Source organism: Lampetra fluviatilis, chromosome 20 (assembly GCF_964198595.1).
Source record: "Lampetra fluviatilis chromosome 20, kcLamFluv1.1, whole genome shotgun sequence".
Lineage (NCBI taxonomy): Eukaryota > Metazoa > Chordata > Hyperoartia > Petromyzontiformes > Petromyzontidae > Lampetra > Lampetra fluviatilis.
This window is the reverse complement of record NC_136294.1, coordinates 2,799,184-2,811,896: the sequence shown is the minus strand read 5'-3', so window position 1 is coordinate 2,811,896 and position 12,713 is coordinate 2,799,184. Positions and strand designations below refer to the sequence as shown.

Sequence of the window (12,713 nt, the reverse complement as noted above, 5' to 3'; positions counted from 1 at the left end):
GGGCTAATGGCCCTTCTGCATAGCATACGATGTCCAGTGGTATTGACACAAATGCTCTGAGCTTGATGTTCTATGCGCTTGTGCACCATTGGCCACGCGGTATCGTCAAATAATGTGTCCATAATAGTGTCGGCTAACAGCACTCGCCCCAGCGGTCTATGGGTATATGGTGGGGGAGGAGGGGGGATCTTTCTCTACACAAGCATGCCGACATGCATGTAACCTGCTGTACAAACAGCCACCTTATTTCAGACTTTGTTCGTTGTCCCGATATCGTGACGGCTCAACGTCCCTTTAAAGCCCCCCCCCCCCTGCCACCATCCCACCCTGCCCCCCCCCAGCTGCCGTCACGAATTTTCGGCATTCCATTCGCTGCGCTATTGGACCACAGATTGCGCACTGTGCAAATGGCCCCATGCATGAGCTCTGCTCTGCGTCGGTGGCGAGATGTTAAATCCTTCGCCTCGTATGCAGGAGGTCGTCGGTTTCAATCCCGACCCTGACGCCTGTTGTATATTTGGAGTTTTTTGTGTCTCTCACTCCATGGATGTATCTCCGGGTCCCTCCGGGTTTTTTTTCCCCCTTCACATTGAGAATCAACATCACGCCGTTTTAGAGTATTTGGCTTGCTATACGTTTCCACGTGATAAGTCACTTCGTTGAGCCATCATTTGTGGCCAGGTTGCTTCTGAAAAAGAGTTACATAGCTCAGTGGGCCTTACCTGGTTTAAAACAAGTTTATGTCTAGTTTATAGTTCTAGGGGGGGGGGTACACAGGAGGGTATGGGGGCCACGGGTAGTGAAGAGGGCCTCATTAACAGCCAAGGGGGCCTCAAAGGGGGCTTCATTTGGCATATTGCTGCAGGCCTCCCACACCTTCAATGGGCCTATCATGAGCCCAGTGGTCCTCAACATTTTTGGTAGAGTGGCCTCCCAATCAAGACCACTGGTTCCTGCCCCCCTCCTTCCCACCAGCCCATGCGTCATCCCCTCCACCCCGCTCCCCCGCGCCAGGTTACTAAGGTCACGATACGTGACCTTAGTAACGTGGCCCAGCGGTAGCGCGTTCGCCGCTTGTTGAAGACGGGTCACGGTTCGAACCCAGCGGCCGCCCTGCTGATGAAACAACTGCGGGCTCGAAGAGCCTTCGCGACAATACGACGAAATGTCTCCTTCACGGTGGAGTTTAAAGATCCCCCGACGTCATAGGCCACTGTGTGTGCTAGCGTCGCGGTCCAAATTTGTCAGTCTTAGAGAGATTGGCACGTGACTCAATTAGGATCGCACACACGGCGGCGATCATCGCCCCCTACTGGCAGGCTAATGCCGCAAGTCGCCGTTGTGCACGAGACTCATCCTGGCCTCTAGCGTTCTCATCCTGGCTGAGGCGAACATAAACGGACTTACACCACGTGTCCCACGCCTGCAGTCAACGGAGCACGAGTGAGGCACGTGTTTCATGTTGCGTATCGGTGTGTCTTGTGTTCGTGTTGTATCTGTGTGTCTGCGTGAGCCAGGCACGTGTTTCATGTTGTGTATCAGAGTGTGTGGTATGTATGTGTGTGTATATGTGTGTATGTGTGTGTATGTGTGTGTGTGTATGTATGTGTGTGTGTATGTGTGCGTGTGGTGATTTATTTTTGCTGACTTATTACCAGGTCCCCCACGCAAAAGAGGTGTTTAACCTCAACGGTTTTTTGTCACCTGGTTAAGTAAAGGTGAAATAAAACAAAAATTACGTCAGGACACCGAAACAAGCACCACGATGTATTTGTCTTTTCCCGCCAGTTGGGCATCGGCCGCCTCCCCACCCCCCAATCCCCAGGGAGAGTTTACACGGGACGTGTCTTTCTCTTACAGGATACAGTCCACTCTTTGTTTCGAATATCCCGCCGTAGCTTGGGGGCACATAACTAATAACACTGGTCAACATACTTTTTCTGGCATAAGGTATTCCAACGGTTTTAAGGTAATTTTGGGGTGCTGATTTCAAATCTGGCATCAGTTTTTGTCGATCACATCAGGTTTTTGAGATATCAAATATTGCATTTTCAATAAAAACTGCAGAAGAAAAATATTAAATAAATGTGGATATCTACATAAAATTATATTATAAACACACTATCCTAAAAATACAGCACCATATTTTAACACTAAAGCAGTCACTGACTCGCAACAACTTGCAATCATAAGTGACAGGGTTAATTTCGGGTAAAATTAATGAAAATGGGGTATGCCGATAGCATAAAAATGAGATGTGATAGAGCAAATCTGAGATCAGATTTGGAATCAGCACCCAGAAATTAGTCTAGAACAGCTGCAAAAGTCCAGGCCAGAAAAAATAAATTTAATTTTTGTTGACCAGTGTAAGCATGGTAACTCTCCTCTTGAGACGGCGATGTCCGTAGACGTGCGAGCGAGACGTTTCGCGGACACCGTCGGTGTGCGCCATGGGCCTCCTGGCTTTGCACCAAAAACAAAATGCTGGCCGCACGTGGCCGCACGTGGCCCACGTGGCCCGCGATGGCCCTCTGTTTCAGGCCAACGTGTGCGTTCACTGTTGAGTGGCCGACTGTGACGTGCACAAGAGACAACGTTGCACTACTGCCCTCAGCGTTCACAGGGCCGATTGAAATTATTGCTGGCCGCATGAGGCCAACATGGCCACTTTAAGCCAGCACATTCAATCTCTGCAAAAATAACTTCGTAGTTCGTCGGATTGCTCTAGGATTAAAGACTATGAATCTGAAGTTAATTCGTGATTCGCCGACTCACGAATGTATTTGCAGATAATACTGCAAATTATTATCCTGACCACATGAAGGCCGCAATGGCCTGCTCAGGCCAAGTTGTGATTTTTTATTGAAAATAAAAAAATACCGAGGCGTCGCCTTCGATTAAACCATCTATTATAGATGAAACCATCGTTTATAGATTAAACCATCTATTATAGATTAAACCATCTGTGTATCTGCCTTTTGTGTTTAGTTTGTTGTCCACCCGCACCTCCAACTAGCATGGTTAGCTACGTACAGTGCGAAAGAAGTTCAACATACATTTAACCAGCTTCAGTGCGTGGGTGGTAAATGCGCAGCCCTGCAATAGCTTGCTGACGCAACCGCTGGTAGAAGGGCCTCCACTTTGGTTTAGCTCAACAAAAACCCCTCTAGGAGGACCTATTAAATATGGTCCACGCTGGTCACGTGGCCTTGTGAATAAGTGTACCGCAAGTGACCTGCCGATCGACCCAGTAGGTGCAAAACGAGAATTCGATAAATGCAATAAATGCTCTACATCGTGTTAGCCAACTTGAGTCGCTTGTTTGACCTACACAGCCAAAAATACATAGGGCCAAAGAATTTATTACAAAGTCAAACTGCGGAGCCGCTTGTAACTATTAACTCTCTCGCTTGCGTTTTTTTTAACGTCGACGCCAAACACGAAGTCATCATCAGCGGTAACGCGCGCGGCTCGCACGAGCCTCACTCTCGAGAAACGCCGGCGTTGGTAAATACCGAACCCAAAAAACACAACAATAGTCTGGCTGTTCCACTCCTTTTTTTTATGGAGCCAGGCTTGTGTGTTTTTTTTGTTATCTAAAAATGCTAAATATGTCAAGCTTGGGCGGCTTGGATGCTTGTTTAAGGGACAATCTACATCGGCAGCGCGTTTACGAGTTAGTTAAGGGTGCGCAAACTCAGACGCGAGAGACAACAAGATTTTTGGTGGGATTCTAAGTGTCAACTATGATTGTTTAAACGCCTTGAGATGAAGACAGACTGAGGCAATGTTTGCCTGGGTGGGTGAATCTGGGGTCCGAGGGCAGTTATGGAAAAATGTTCCAATTCTAGGCTCCATATTGCCCCCCCCCCGCCCCACTGACAGTTAACGCCCCACCACTTGCAGACACAACATGTGGTGAGATCGTTGTTTGATGTATTCATTCATTAACTTATATTCTTTATTTGCTCGCGCCCTTTATTTATAACCTCGCGAGAGAGTCGTCGATAGGCCTATTTTTAGCCGAACAAGTAACTTTCCAAACGGCGTGCTTCTGGCCAAAAAAAAATCCAGCCACCTACGAGTGGAGGAATCCAGAGATGTGATAAGGTGGAGCAAGAGTGGTGGCTCACTGGTTAGCGCGCTGTGCTATGAACCCGGCGACCTGGGTTCGACTCCCAGCCACGGCTAACATCAGTGTCGACTCGGTGAGATATATCTGAGCTGGTGCTGTACCTCTACCCAACTTTTACCAACCCTTCCCCAACCGGCGTAGTGAAGAATGGTCAAACGACTCCCATGATGGAGACGGGAAGGAGAGCCCTTCGTCCAGCAGTGGATAGACAAAGGGCTGTTTGCTAATATTTATTATTTAACATAAACACACGGGTAGTATACATGAGGGGCATGCCATTTCACTCCTCCAGTGATTTAATGAGCGTTCTCGATGTAGCGGCCTCTAGTGGCTGAGGGGGGGGGGATCATGTGAACCCATTACATGCAACATGCATGAAGATATCGATCCATACATACGCAGTTCGACGCACGTAATAAAGAATTGATGGATCGAAGCACGGCTCTCCGACGTGGTATCGGGTTGTAGGCACGTGTTTTTTGGTCCGGCGTCCGACGTTTCGCGCCCTCTCCTCCGAGCTTCTTACAAGCTCAGAGGAGGTGGGGCGAAACAAAACACGCGGTAGAAGCCCGAACAAACAACAACAACAACAAAACACACCGGAGAGCTTTAACAAGCCCACAACCGCGAGAACCTACACGCCGGTCGATGCGCTGTCTCGCTCCGCGAGCTGACACCGATCTCCTGCTGCCTGTACAGAGCTGGCGCCGCCAACGACGAGCGGTCGCAGCTCGCTCGAGTCGTCGATCGCACCCGCGCGCATGGCGTGGGTGCGTGCGAAACGGCCCAGGTGCCAGTGTGCCACTTGCAAACAAAAATAAAAAAAGCGTTAAAAAACAACGTCGAGTTCATTTGGGGTGGAGTGGCGGCGTGCTGGAAATTAACACTAAATGTTCACCCGCAAATTACTGCACGGGGATTACACGTGGCTTTCATCGCCGCCGACTGCGATACCTTGGCAGGACCCTCTTGAAACAAAAACATAAAAGAGTCTTGAGACTCACGTGTGAGGCTTTCCGACAGCGGCACCAAACACTTTACTTCATTTAGAAGAAAGAGTAAACCAATCCCCAGCCACCGCTAACATGAGCGGCGAATGATATCGCAACCGGGCAGCGCTGACCAGGATGGTGAAGTTTGGTCAAACAACCCGCACAATTCACACAGCATGACCCTTATCCAGCAGTCAAAGTGAATCGACAAAGGGGCTGTCAAAAGTATATATCATTCTTATCATTATTACGTTGCACCATCTGTGTGTTATGCTGATGCCCCAATTCATGTGAAACGTGCCAAGCAATTATCCTCAAGGGTCCTCGTTTATTTGCGTGAGCGAGACTAAAAGCAGTTTTCTCCGCGGCAAGAAAAATAACTCTTACCTGACACAATCAGTCAAGCCCTGCACTTGATGGAGATTTGTCAGCGCGAGTAGACGGGCAAGCGCGGTCTGCTCCGATACGGAATTGTTCGATCATTTCGGCTCAGCGGGAACGTTAGCTTTAGAGATTGGCCCACTCACTTTTCGTGTTGACAATTAGTGCACGAGCCCGCGGTGACCGTAACGTTTCGTGGTTTCAGTTCCTTTACGCGGCCAGAGAACGGTGGATTGCGCGATGACCATTTGAAATCAGTGAGGTTATCAAGTAATGCATTCTCATTAGACGTAGACATCAGTTGGCACCACCTCAGATGATACCAGTTTCTCCTTTGGCCTATGGAATTAATGCATTGGGCTGCATTGCAGTTTGAAAAAAGACTTCCGTCCTAAATTAATGTACGTGCTTTGAAGAAGGGCCACTGGCCGAAACGTCACCTCTCATATACTTAAGGCCGCTGTGCTAATGACGAATGTGTAGATAGATTTTTTTTATTATTCGTGCTTGTACACCACTGCCAACGTAGTGCCAAATAATTTGTCAAATTTCCTGAGCTCGTGAGACCACCACCGCGTGGTCAGTGGCATCCCTGCCCACCTACCCACCTTAACCTTGCCATTTCTGCCACTCATCCTATAAAATGAGTTAAAAATAAAAAATCGATGAAATAGTGCTGTTGTAGGTACTCGTTCTGAGCCCACGTTGAACAGGTCTCGTTGATACAAGAACAGCTCATGATGCGTGTGGTCAAGTGTCAACTCTTGGGTGACTTGCATTGATGAGTGGAGGCGTTGGGCCCTAAGGTGTCGAGCGACGAAGTTTCGATGAGGCCTCATTTCTCTCCTTGCGCCAGGGCACATGGCCCACCGACCTTGCTCTGCCACTGGATTGATTGCCCCCCTTGTTATTGTTATTATTGTTACTACGATGACTACCATTGTCTCAAGACTCTTTTTGTCAGAAGGGTTGTTGCTGCTGCTGTGTAATCCCAAGTGAGCGATTTGTTGGTAATTTTGGAACATTGGGAGTTTTGGCCCAAAAAAACCTTGCATGGTTTGTTGCTGTTGTTGTTGTTTTACATATGGGAAAAGACCAGAAATCCCGGATAAAACCCAGGCAGGACAAGGGGAGAACATACAAACCCCACACACAAAGAGCGCCCCGGGTCGGGAATCGAACCCAGCAGCCCCTCCTTGCCGTGAGGCACAAACGCCCTTCCCTGCCCCTCCAACCGGCACCTCCGATTAGCGCGGTTGGCTGCATACGGTGCGAAAGAAGTTCAACGCGCGTACGTGCGTTCAGGACAAACTTCACCGCCGCGCCGCCAGCCAGCCGGCCAACCCTGCACGCACGGCACGGCAAAACGCGCGTGCGTGCAAACACTCTGGCCGAGCCACTCGGCGTCTCCCCTACGAGTGCCCTCGCGTTGCCCCGTGCAGCGGAAGCGGCAGCCGCGTAGCGTGGTGATTGTTCATTAGCGCCCCGGTGCCTTGAGAGTCTTGAAAGTCAAAGAACGGCGGCTGCTGTATTTGTCCATTGGGAATCGAGGGTTGCGGTGGGTGTTGGTGGGGTGGGGACTGCTGGCAAAGATGTTGGGTGGGGGGGGGGATGGGGGGCTAGGTGTGGCTTTAACGAAGAATTCGAATATTTACCTCGACTGGAGCAATTCGATGAGCTATGAAGCTCTTTTTCACAGATGTCCAGGAAAAGTGCTCCTTCGTCATCGTATCCATCGTGGTATTGGCCATGATCAATCCACTGCTGGATGAAGGCCCCCACAAGCGGTTGCCATCTCTGGCTGTCCTGCGATGCGACAATTCGTCCAGCACTCAATATTAAGATGATTGAACCACTTAAATGCTCATTACGTGATATCAAATGACGGCCGTCTGCGAACAAACCAGTTTACGTAGATTAAGTCTCGAGATGCTGGCGTGCTGTAATGGTCAGGACGCTGGATTTTGAAATCCAGAGGTCACACACCAGTCTACAGTGAACGTGTACACCGCAGTGAGTGGGTCGGCAGATCGCGCGTGGATGGGGCAAAGTGTGGCTACTCTCACCTGTTCAAAGACGTCTGGCCAGCGTCAAAGAGTAGGCCAATTACTCTCTACATATTTTCCCTAGAGCTCCCTGTAGTGGTGGCCCTTCTGGAAGCAGTGGCGTGATCAAGCAAATGCAAGAGGGCTGCACATTTACCTTCGCCACATTTCATTGTCTCGCATCGCTCGCACACAAAAGGTGTGACGGTCCCACCTGATGACGGAGACTTGTGTTGCCTCCGAAATGTCGTGATTTATTATTTTATTTTATTTCCAATATTACTTTTATTAACTTTTAATTTTATTTTTTACCTACGTGACTTTACCGAAAAAACCTAAGAGTATGAATCCTTGCAGTCACGAAAGCTTCAAATCTAGAAGAAAAAAAACATTCGCTGGGTTTTCTTTGAGTTAAGAAGATGGAGAAGTGACACGGCTTACCTAGAAACAAAACAGAAGCGTTTCACTTCATCAGTTGCTACTGGCAGAGTGTGCGCTGTGATTTATTCTCTGGTGTTACAGCAGCGTCCCGTTTATAACCACCAATTTGGACGGGATCCATGAAATGCGGCTCTACTTCCCCAAATAATTTTTCGTCACACACTAAAAACGCATTAATTGCGTCCGAACTGATTTTCTCAAACGATTTGCCGTCCAATATATGGCACATTCATGCAAGACATGTAAACATCCAACAAGTGATTGGGGGTAATACATTTAAAACAAGATAATAAAAACAATCAATTGCAGCCACCCTAAATCCGCCAACCGATGAAGGCAGTGTCGAACATGTGAGGTGGGGGGTAGGGTTAGGGGAGCTTGATCATACTTCACCACGCTGGTCAGTGCAAGTCGGCCAAGTTGTGGGAGCGAGGTGGGGCTGGTTCGGTTCTGATATCGCTCGCCATTTATTGAATCGAACTCTGGCCACTGGGTTCAGAGCACTGTAGCTCAGCCTGCCAACCACTTTACCAGCCAATGAAATAATGTCATTAAAATTGCTCTGTTTAAAATGTATGCAGGCCTGGTCTCTGAATATTAACACAGGCCTGGATCTTTCCGCGCTGAATGCTACGGACCTGACACACGCACACAGAGAGAGAGAGGCGAATGCAGAAACGCCTCAAGGAAGGGGGGTGGGGAGGCGACGGTCCTGAAATGCCAAACTAATCAAATAGGGCCCTACATTAGTTGAATACAAACAAATTATTTTCTCTCATAAATATCAATAGAATACAAATTCTCTGGGTCTGAAGAGGGTGGGGATGGGGGGGGGGCTATCGACTCCATCGCCTCCCTCCTTGGATCTGCCACTGACCTGACACACGGCGGTGTAAACGCGGTCGCTGCCGATATTTGGTGAACCCAAAAAACCTGTATTATGGATTTTGTGATAAATATTCCATATTGCGGTAATTTGCAGAATAATATTTCACCATTCTCTCTACACATGCCATGCGGGTGAGTGTTGCCTTCTAATACATGAATGAGACCTTTCAATATTTCTGTTGTCTCCCTGCACTTCCATCTGTTTCTTTTACATTTTCAATGTTTTTTACACTCATACGTACACGCACACACCACGCGTGCACACGTGTACTTTGCAGGTGTGTGAGGCTGTTCTGCCCGGCGTGCTGGGTCCCTGCTGCAGCCTGCACGTGCCCTCAGACCGCGACTGGGTGCCCTCCTCCTCCTCATCCTCCTCCTCATCACCCTCCTCCTCATCTCCCGCCTCCTCCTCATCGCCCGCCGCCGACGACGCCGGCCTCCGCTGCAGCAGCAGCAGCAGCACCTTCCTTGAGTGAGGAGCTCTTCTACGCTGTCATCGGGCAGCGGCAGAGCGATGGCTCGGCTTTTATGGGCGACGGCAAACGACCGTCTCGGACTTTCCACACTCACGTGTCGTGCCGCGCGCTGAGACGGCTGCCACTGGGAGGGCCCCGGGACCGTAGCGGTGCGCTGCAATTGTTGTTGAGGGGAGATGGGATGTGTCAGGCGCGATGGGATGCTGAGGCATTTCAGCGAGCCCCCCTCGAAATGCAAATCCTTGTCTTGACGAAATGACCACGAGCGCCCGGGCGAAAATATGCCGTTGTGTTTTTCATTCCTTCCAACTAAGGTTGAAAGTGTTTGTCCATTAGCTCTGTCTGTCTGTCCGTCCGTGATGGGGGCACGGGGAGGGCGCTGGGACCATTGTAACGCTCGTGAACATGAACCAATATGAACCGACCTGTAGCATAGAGTTGTGTTGCTATTAAACACCCTGTTGTTGAAAACTGGCCACTTTGATCAAAGTGTTTCCGAAAAACTGTGAGACACAAGCCAGCGTAAAAAGTAACATTTTGAAAATTAGCCAAATGCATTTTTGCCCAAACGCCGACCTGTCCGTCGCCTTCCGTACCGCCGATTCATTCTCGACTGAAGACAATCGCGCGTTGGCAGGCGTCATGTAATCCGCGCGCGCGCACACACATTGTTTTCTCGCTTTGTTTTAATTGCGATCGTGGCTTTTTTTTCATCTCTTCCCCAAATGTATTGACAATTGTGCTCACTGGTGTCACGCCGTAGGGATGGCGACGTCGCCGTCGGGAGCTCTCGCAATCTTAGCAGTGCATCACCACGTGTCGGAGACCAATCCTTGAGCGATGGCAACGCGCAGTTGCTTCCGAAGTCACTTCAATCAACTTACTTTTTATTTATTACCCCTCCCCCTCCACGAGATGAACCTCGTGATGTCCTGCAACTAGTTACGTTTTCGGCGCGCGTCGAACAAACCGACCATTTAGGACAAATTCGGTGAAAAACCAAATGCGTGGTATTTTCATTTTTTTTGCGGTCGTTAGTGACCATGCTGAATCCATGAGCCTGCTGCACGTGGCGAGCGCCGAATATAATCGCGTCATTCCATTGCTACGAAGAAGGGCGATAGCCCCTCATACGTCGCCCATCATATTCATCCGCTGCAGACCACGCGCTGCCAACGACGAACGTGTTGAGTTGTTTTGTCACCGTAATCTCGAGTGGCGACTTGGATTTGAACCCAGGATCTCAGCGGTGCCAGCTCAATACTCGACCCTTGAGCCACCCGGCCAGGTCACGGATTGGCCCCATTCCTGGCGATGGAGTCCATTGGCCCATTTTCATCAAAACTCAACGCAAATGAAGCATTTGCAGGTCGGGAGTTTGTTTTTTCAGCCCAGATTCCAGTGGCATGGGCCAAGAGGTGCAGATGGTTAATTGGAATGCGTTGGAATGCAACACGTACCAAGATAAAAGTTGAGGTTTTCTCCAAATGAAAGTGATAATTTGCTCGTGTTCACTTCTGTTAGCTGTCCCGAGCCAGTATTGGAAAACTCAACATTCCTCTGGCAGATGTTATCCTGTCCATAAAACCGCCAGCGCCGACTTCCCACCAAAATGTATCGGTAATGGGCATGCCTGGTTCTCTTGGGAAGCCGTTGTCTGTACCGCGTGGAGGAAGCCACGACAAAGCCACGGATGTCGCCTTCCAATTTACACGGCGAACTCCACGTGTGCGTGCTGCCGGATTGCACCGCCCACCGTTGTGTAGCTTGGCGCAATGCCAACCGTCGGGAGCTTCTTCGGCAACTGAATGGACAACTCGACAACGCAGAGAGAGAGAGCGAGAGAGCGAGCGAAGGATCGCAATCTCCTACAACCCACGTAGTAGTAGCAGTAACACCATGACACTATCTGCACGTGCTGCCTGATAAGTAAAACAACCTGACGCAGAGTTTTTCGGACTTCCACACTGGAGGGACTGGCCACCGCTGCCCTCCGCACCATCCTGTTTCAGTCTCCAAGTCTCCATCGTTTCCCCCTCCCCTTCAACCCCCACATCTCTTCGCGTGCACAATTATCACCAACTTGGCCTTGGGGAAAAAATTCCTTGTTTTTTGGAGTCGCCGTCCCAAGCGCGCACCTCCAGACTCGCGGAGGCGCGTGCATAAACGTAAATTAAAATTGTTTTTGCTCGCCCGTGACATATTCCCTTTCACACACGGCAAGGCGGCTCGCTGGACGGCCGTGGGGTTATTTTTCTTCTATTCCAGAGGCTAATTAATGGGAGACTGGCTGCTGGGGTATTCATTGCATGGGGCTCGACAAAACATCATGAAAACAAAACCCTTTGCCTAAACCCTCCAGGGCTGCAACACCGTTTGAGGCTCTGTACCAACGAGTGTAAACACTCATTAACGGGGTTGGCGGCCAAACATTCCAATGTAGAACCACAGAACGCGGGCAATTGCCGCTGTTGGAAGCGCCGGTTCTGGCTTCCCCGCGCCAGGCCTCCGTGGGAAAACTGGGCGGCTTTCAAATTCCATAGCGACGTTTCGAGATGAGCCATGCATGGACGCCGGTATATACAGCTTGAAAATGATGATGATATTGTACGATAATCTACTCTTTTTACTTTACCAGGTAAGGCCCACTAAGCTGTATAGCTCTTTTTTAGAAGTGACATGGGCACAAATGATCGCTCAACGAAGTGGCTTATCGTCGTTTGGAAATTTATAGCAGCCAAATACTAGACTCGAAACGCTTGGGAAAAATGTCAGAGGATCCGGAGCAAAATCCACGCGACCACCGGGAGAGAACACGCAAACTCCAAATATCCACGCGTCAGAGTGGGAATCGAACCCACGACCTCCTGTATACCAGGCAAGGTAGTTAACATCTCACCACCGTGGCCCCATCAACACCAACATGTTGGTGACAGGGGCCAAAACGTAGCAGCAGCATTTGCCATCAAGTTGCAGGCCAGGTTGCACCGCCTATCGCCGGCACTCTAATAACACGAACTTGGTTCATCGTTAAGTTGAAACTGGGTTCGTGGTACCTTTCATCTCCCAGAGGAACGGTTGATAAGTGTCCTAACAGAGCCCTCGTGTGCTATCCCTCGCTCGACTTAGTGGAGTTTGACTCGTTCTCCGTATCCAATGGGTGACGTGGAATAGACCTTCCAGGCCTTTGGGGCAAGTGCACTTAGCGAACACAACTGTTGAGGCCGGTACGGTGCACGAGGGGGTGGTATGGCCAGCACCACACCTGGCCCTATTTGTCTCCCCCAGTGAGTCAACCTAGGAGAGGCCCAGAACCGGTTCAGATATTCGCCAACTGCTCTTGCCCATGAGCGGG

General features: G+C 49.8%; 1 protein-coding gene across 1 annotated transcript in view; it reads left to right on the top strand.

The window, feature by feature from the left end:
- LOC144937848 (adhesion G protein-coupled receptor D2-like) overlaps positions 1-9,384 on the top strand; it is an 80,738-nt gene extending 71,354 nt beyond the window's left edge. Inside the window, 1 exon segment of the mRNA XM_078865366.1 lies at positions 9,161-9,384. Within this exon segment, the coding sequence (XP_078721492.1) occupies positions 9,161-9,358 (198 nt within the window). The 3' untranslated portion in view covers positions 9,359-9,384.
- The last annotated feature ends 3,329 nt before the right edge of the window (positions 9,385-12,713 follow it).